Source organism: Hippopotamus amphibius, chromosome 1 (assembly GCF_030028045.1).
Source record: "Hippopotamus amphibius kiboko isolate mHipAmp2 chromosome 1, mHipAmp2.hap2, whole genome shotgun sequence".
Classification (NCBI taxonomy): Eukaryota; Metazoa; Chordata; class Mammalia; order Artiodactyla; family Hippopotamidae; genus Hippopotamus; species Hippopotamus amphibius.
Window position 1 is genome coordinate 166,309,434 of NC_080186.1, and position 7,318 is coordinate 166,316,751.

Below are 7,318 nucleotides of genomic sequence, written 5' to 3' on the forward strand. Positions count from 1 at the left end.
CACTAGTTTACTGTACTTGAATGGGATGGGAAGTTCACCTCTAACGAGGAAGCTCTTCTGTTTGTCGGTGGGTCTACCTGACCCTAGGACAGCCAGCAGAGTCAGGCCAACTCACCTGCTCATCTCCTCTTGACACGTCCATTTTGGCTTCTTCCAACATCTTTTGGAAACACCTGGTTAAAATCCTTCAGTGGCTCCCCAATCCTTTTAGGTCTAGACCACAATGCCTTCCATGACCTACTGTTCTTGGTGATCTCTGCAGCCTCATCTCCTCCACTGTCCCCCACTCCAGGATCTGCCATACAGATCTTGCAGTTCTCTCACCAGGCCAGGCTCTCTTGCAGTGCCCTACTCTTTTTATGTAGTTCACTCCTGTTCATCCCTCAGCTCTCTAACATCATTTCCCTGACCTCCAAGTCTGGATCAGGTCTCTTGCCTATTCATGCCGCTAGCACTCCGGGCCTTTCTTTATTAAAAGCTGTCAACGTTGAAAAGTTTCCCTTGAGCAGTTAAGTAGTCACTAATAATGTCTGTGTCCCCCAGTAGACTGTGAAGTTCCTAAGAGCAGCGCTCTGAATTTGCTCTCATTGTTTCTCCAGCACCTAGCAAAGGGTCTGGCAGGTTTTCAGTTGGATGACTAGCTTCAGGAAGGCAGGCCACAACCTGGGTGAAGTGTCGAGACCTCTGGGAATCGACAAAAGTAGATCTTGAGCAGCTACACCCATGAGTCCTTAGAACTGAGAGCACCAGTCTGCGGGCCGGGTGCCCGGGGAATTCCCAGGAGAAGGACACAGTACAGCTCTGGCTGGCATCCAGCTGCGGAATGAGAGAGGGCCGCCCTTATTCTGTGCTTGGGAGGCCCTCAGTTTCCCTACTGGTTCCCCGTGGTGTCGGCCAAGAACTGCCCCAGAGGCCCCCCCCCGCGGTAGACCCGCTCCAGGGGCAGCGGGCGGCAGAAATCTGACAGGCCGGGCCAGGCTGGGTGAGGCCTCCGCGCCCGCCGAGGGCGCTCCAGAGCAGTCCTCCCGAGCAGTCGCGCGCCGCCGGGGCCCCTCTAGCCGCGGGGAGGCGGCGCAATGCGTGTCGGGAAGGCGGTGGGCGGATCCGGCCCTCAACCGCGGAGGGCGCCATGGTCGGTGGCGAGGCGGCCGCAGCCGTGGAGGAGCTGGTTTCGGGTGTGCGGCAGGCGACCGACTTCGCTGAGCAGTTCCGCTCCTACTCGGAGAGCGAGAAGCAATGGAAGGCCCGCATGGAATTCATCCTACGCCACCTGCCCGACTACCGCGACCCGCCCGATGGCGGCGGCCGCCTGGACCAGCTGCTGTCCCTCTCCATGGTCTGGGCCAACCACCTCTTCTTGGGTTGCAGGTGCGGACCCCGGCAGTCTGGCGGACCCCGACCCGCAGTCCTCCCCCAGGGCTGACCCTTGTCCAAGGCTGACCCTGCCCCCAACTTCCAGCCGTACTAGCCAGGCCTAAGGCAGATTCCCACCCTAGCCAATCCCTTGGAAAGATAGTTAACCTCACAGAGCTTCAGTTTCCTCATCTGGAAAATGAGTTGTGATGACTAGCATTAAAGAGTGAAAAGCACTTAGCACAGGCTGTCATCTAGGTAGGCATTCGAGTTGCTGTTGTTATTTATATTATTATTACTACAATTACTTAAAATTATCACCTTTGCAGAGTGCATTTTAAGTTCCTTAGCTCCTTTCTTCCACAGGGCAAACATGCAGAGACAGAAACTGAGGTCCCCAATTTACAGAAGAAGCTGGGAGAGGGAAAGAGACATATCTAGGGCCATACAGCTTCTGGCAGGATTGGTAGATTTTACCATTTATGTCAAGATGTAGTCTGTGGCCCTTGGCTTTTTCTCCCCACGTCCTAGTCTGCTGGACCCTGTAGCAAGAGGCAGTCTTTTGCCTCTCTGCCTTTCCTTTTACGAAAATGACAAATGCCTTCAAGGGACTGTTTTTGAAATGCCTGAAATGGCACTCCCTCTGCCCCTCCATGAAGCAGGTGGCAAATCTTGAGGCTCCCACAACCTTTTATTCAGCATTTCTTGAAATTGTGTTAGGATAATGAGATGACTTGGCTTAGTCCTGGTTTCTGTGCTCCTTATGGCTGTCTGGTCACATGGCCCCTCCAGTCCTAAGCCACTTGGTTTTGCTTTCAGATTTGGGGAATTATTAGAACAGAATTTGGGGAAGCAGTGACTGCTGTATCCCTCCCTTTTCTCTGACTTCCAGGTTCCTGTAGTAAATTCTGATTAACAGGATCCAAGATAAGAAAAATGTCAGAAAGTTGGACAAATGAACAAATCATGTTTTCATTAGACCAATATGCTGCATATTCAAAAAAGTAAAAAAAAATTTTGGCTCTCATACCATATCCATGAATATGTACTGCCAGATGTACAGTGCCTCTATTTTTGTAAGTCTTGTTTGTTTTGTAAATCTTAAAACACCTGTTCCATTGGCATTCCTAGTGCTGCTTCTGTATCCACATGCGAAAGAACTGTTTTCTGATTTGATGCTGAATATCTATCAGTCTCCCCAGTAGTATCAAATCGTTCCTCTGAGAGTTGAGTGTATAGTTCAACTACGTGCAGTTTCTTTTTAGCCCACAGTGACAATGATTCTTCCAAGGTTTTTATCTTACTACTTTTTATTGTGCAGTTACAACAAAGACCTTTTAGACAAGGTGATGGAAATGGCTGATGGGATTGAAGTGGAAGACCTGCCACAGTTTACTACCAGAAGTGAATTAATGAAAAAGGTAAACAGGATTTCCAAGTGCATTTGAAATGGTATAGAGCTAATGGCCCCTGCCTTTATGATGATGTATTAGCGTATACTGTTTTCTGAATGCTCTTATTTACTATCCCAATCTAAGCCCTTCGATTTTATTTCTCTGTAATTGGTATAAACCTTTTTGTAACTAGTTAACTCAGTAGATAAATTATGCATTGTTGGTCGAGTAACACATAAACTTAACCTCTTCAGTTCCTTTAGGAACATTCTGTTTTGAGCTTTTTGCTTGAATTTTAAGAAAATATTGGTTAGAATGCTACAGTTTCCCACATATTAAAAAATCTTGTTGATTACATTAATGTATCCTTATCCCAGTGGGTGAGGACCCCACCAGACTTGGCCCCTCTGACTTGCTGATGGAAATGTAGATGGAGTAATATCCACACATCATAGCTAGTCCCTATTCTGCCAAGTTTGGTCTGATCTGAGGTTGTGGATTTTTTACATAGTGAGCTGTTGCCCGTCAAGCCTTGTATCTGGATCCTGGGGCTGGGGCCATGGAGAGTGTGGCAGAAGGAAGCTCCGAGGCTGGGGCTGGGCGTCCCAACTGCTCTTCACAATCTTCCAAGATAATGCTTTTTCTCATTTGCCCTGGTCTCCTCAGGCAGTGGAATTAAGTGCTTCCTCATTTCCCATAGTTTTATTTCTTTAACACTTTACCCAGACCTTTTTAAGATCAGATTGTAAGCTTCTTGAGGGAAGAGTTGGTGCTTAAGATAATTAGTCTTCCTAATTCCAAAACCTAGTATAGGCATACCCTAGAGAAGATGCTCAGAAAATGCTTACAAAATTGACCAAAGCAAAACAGTAAAGGCTGCTGGCCTCTCTTTTGGTTATGTTGTCAGAAGCATAAGTAAGCCCTTGCTTTACCCCAGTTGGGTCTTTTTTTTGGGAAGCTGGGCACATAAAAAGGTTCCCCTCAGTGTGGGTGTCAGGAACTAATCAAATCCTCAGTTGCCCAGAAAGTACTTCAGCCCCAAACAGCATACCCCACTTGATTTCAGATAGTTTTCCTTAAAAAGTATTCTTTGTTTTTTAATTGAACCTGGAATCAAAAGTTTCAGGTTGTGTTCAAGGGGCTATTTTGTTTTTAAAATCAGCTGTTAATAGGGCTGTTGTTTGTAGTTAGGAAGCCATTGGGAACTGGGAATTTGTGACTTTTGGGATTCTCATATGTAATATTTTTTAAAACACCCTGGGAAGTCCTTCAGTATTCAAGTGGTGAGGTTCCTGGGGCCCAGGTATGGGGCATCTAGATAATTTTTGGCTACCTGATTGCACCCCATGGGTCAGGGGCAGGCAGGGAATAGGGCGAACCTTTACTTCCTGACTGCTTATGGCCGATTCTTTCCTTGGCTTTTTGCTCCTAAGAGGTATTTTGCCCTCCCTAAGACCTGTTTTTTGCATAAATTTTCTGTTATACTTCTCTATCTCTTTCCGGTCATGCTGGGATATTAGAGGTCAGAACACTTTACAATATTTGGGCTTCAGACTCCAGAAGAGACTAAGGAGGTTTTGTAATTAATATGCATGTTACTAACTTATCCATAGACTAGTGTGAAGATGTATATATGTGTGTGTTGAGGGGAAGAGTTTCTAAACTGTTAAACATTGTAAAGTTCATTTTTGACACTGTCATTGTACAGTGTCAGCCTCCAGAGAGGAGTCCTCAGAGATGAACTTTGGCGTCCCTGAAACCAGCTCTGCCATCAGACTAATCATTGGCACCTAGCTACCTGGAAGAAGCCTACAGGGAGCCTGTATTTCTATAGCACTTTTGGATTATGTATGTTTGAACTTCTTTCAAATAAAACTTATGTTTTCTTAGTAGCCAAGTTTAATTTTAGACTGTTGATGTCACTGAAAATGAAGCTATGTTGATCCTGAAAGTGAGATACTTAGAGGATGTGTAGAGTTTTGCCAGTTGGTAAGACTCTTTTAGATAAGCCTGGTCTGAGAATGAGTCATCTGATCTGTGTGCCATGACAGAATTGTGTTGAAGGCTGTCCCTTCTCTATTGAAGGCCACTCTGAGAATCCACTGGAAAGAGAGCTCTGGGGCTTTGCAGCAGTTTTTGTTTTTGTTTTTTTGTCTTCTTGCCTGAGGTTTTTGCATGTAATAGACTGGCAAACATTAAGCAACATTGCTAGCCCAGAGACAAAAAACAAAACCAAAAACAGACTTTGATGTTGAGCTGTGCACCTGAAAAAGTCAGTTATAGTTCTTTGATTCTTAGCTCTAAAGTTATAGAGTTTTAGTTGGGCTTTGAAGCTAGCTAGCAAGTGGAAATGAATCACCTGACATTATTGGTATCGTGAAACTGGATAGTAAAGATAACTTAGGGACATAAGTTCTTTAATGTAAGATTTAAAAAATACTTTATGACTGTTCTCCAGTTTTAAGGCCAGTACACCTCTGTGGTCTGTCCAACTCACTCACTCTTTTTTGCGTGGGGTGGGGGTGGTGCGGAGCGGGGTGGGGGCCGAATCTGAGAGAAGAAATGAGCATTGGTCTCTGACAGGTGCTATTTGTCAGATAGTTGCAGTGTATGAATTTTCTTTTGCAAAAAGGAGACTCAGACAGAAATATATTGAACAATCTCAGTTATCCAACAGCCCTCCCTAGGTACCTACTAGCAGACTTTGTGATTGATCAGCTTTACCCATTAATGAGCAATAACTTACAAAGAGCAGCAGCTCACTCAGGAATGGTGTTATTATTAAGACTTTCAGAGTTTATATTTCCAAGGCATTGTCTTAAGGAGAAAGAGGAGTGATTGACTAAGAAGGTATCATTATTGGCTCAAAGAAAAAAATCTGCCCACTTAATTTCTCCATTTTTCCTGAGAACATTTTTATCCAAGAGGGAAAATGGCAGTATGGAAAGTGACTAAGTATGAAATGTGAAAGAGAAGTTAGGAAAACAAGAGTGCCTGCCTTTCAAGAGGGTCTTTTTTTGTGCATTATATCCAGTCTTGGCAAGCTCTAAAAGTAATAGAGTAGCTACTCCATTGGTGGAAAGAGATGTGATTCTAATAAGATGGCAAGTATTTGTGAGTATTTAAAAAAAGTACTTTTCAGCCTGTCAGATAAGTTAAATCAGGTTTTGTCTTGTATCCTAAGATAAATGCTCCGTGGAGCTACCTTTCTTTTTTTTGTTTATCCACAGAAATAGAAGAAGCCAGAAAAGCTCTGTCTGACCCCACAGGCCAGTTTGTTGCCTGGTGCCCAGGATGAGTGAATCACCTGCCAACACCTTGTGTCAGAGACCATACTTGCAGCAGCCAAAGCCAGTGGCAGCTCTTCTGCTGCTATAGTCTTGGTCTATTCTATTGGAAATTTCAGAGATGACTTAGGGGATTCTCTTTCCCTTTGGACTAAAGATGGTTTCTTTAGGTGATACTGCATTCTCCTAAAAAGAGAGAGACCTCTTATATTTTACTTTTGCTGGGGAATTTTGCTTCTTCACTTCTCAAAGACTGGAATGACAGGCTTAAACTAGGAATAGGTCATACCTTGAAAACTCTGATTACTAGAAAGACTCTCAGATTGATTCACTTGCGCTGCTAAATGTTAAGGAAATCCATTCAAATAGAAGGTGACAGCCAAAATGATTTCTTCACACCCTGCTTAAAAGTTGTCTAAAGCCAAGTTTAAATTTACCAAAGGTGCTAGAGAATATTCAGAAAGAATATATCTGCTTCAGTTCACCACTATTTGAAGACATGCATTTACAGTTTCTAATAGTGTGAAATCCAGAAACATATAACCTTCACATCTCCTAAATATCCTGACTCAATGTGAAATGTGAATTACTACCTGGATTCAACTGATTTTAATTTAGAACAATAAGTGTTTGTGTGATTCTGTTTTTAGAAGCCTTCATTGCAAAGCATGCCATGGAAAAAGTTATTAAGTATTTCTGATATCACTTTAAATTGTGAACATTTATAGATCACAGGTGACAAGACAAAAAAAATAAACTCTGGCTTCCCAATGGATGGTATGGTCACTGTTTTGCTGAATTTTCTGTATGTAGTAAAGTCTTAATAATTTTTGAGTCTGCCTACCATCTGGGTAGTACATAAATATTGCATCACTGCTGTATTTTAATTTATGAATTTGATTCATTAGACTACATGACTACTAACTTTTTCTTTTTTTCCTAGCATCAAAGCTAAGGCAGAAGATTCATCACATTTTCATCCCTAGTTACACGCGTGGAAAGGAGGCTGGGATGAATGTAACATTGACCACAGCAGCTCTCTTAAGACCCTTGATATTAACAGTATGTAGGAAAGAGGAAATTGGAATGAAAGGGAATCTTGTCTAGATTGGCGTTTTAAAAGTTCTCATTCTTCTAGTAGTTATCTTAAAAGTATGCATGGGTATTTATGTTTTTATTTTCAGTTTTTGAATGTTGATCAAAATGTTAAAAATGCCTTTTTTAAAAAATGTTGATGTTTTAATGGCAGGTAATGAATTTTATACTTTGGATTTTTCAAGAGTG

The 7,318-nt window shown here is 43.1% G+C and overlaps 1 protein-coding gene across 4 annotated transcripts; it reads left to right on the forward strand.

The window, feature by feature from the left end:
- Positions 1 to 1,099: 1,099 nt before the first annotated feature.
- CDKN2AIPNL (CDKN2A interacting protein N-terminal like) lies at positions 1,100 to 7,318 on the forward strand. Of its 4 annotated transcripts, XR_009053718.1 has the most exons (5): positions 1,100 to 1,368; positions 2,675 to 2,774; positions 4,456 to 4,595; positions 5,978 to 6,204; positions 6,978 to 7,318. XR_009053718.1 is itself a non-coding variant. In XM_057734983.1 (3 exons), exons 1-3 carry the CDS (start codon positions 1,130 to 1,132, stop codon positions 6,987 to 6,989), a joined length of 351 nt encoding a protein of 116 aa, XP_057590966.1. In that variant the 5' UTR covers positions 1,100 to 1,129; the 3' UTR covers positions 6,990 to 7,318. The 4 variants fall into 4 exon arrangements, 1 of the variants encoding a protein (XP_057590966.1); XR_009053719.1 differs by lacking the exon at positions 5,978 to 6,204; XR_009053720.1 differs by lacking the exon at positions 4,456 to 4,595.

Coding starts and splice junctions, on each gene's coding strand:
- CDKN2AIPNL (XM_057734983.1), top strand. CDS start 1,130: ATGGTCGGTGGCGAGGCGGCCGCAGCCGTGGAGGAGCTGGTTTCGGGT. Junction 1,369..2,674: donor CACCTCTTCTTGGGTTGCAG/GTGCGGACCCCG, acceptor TTTATTGTGCAG/TTACAACAAAGACCTTTTAG.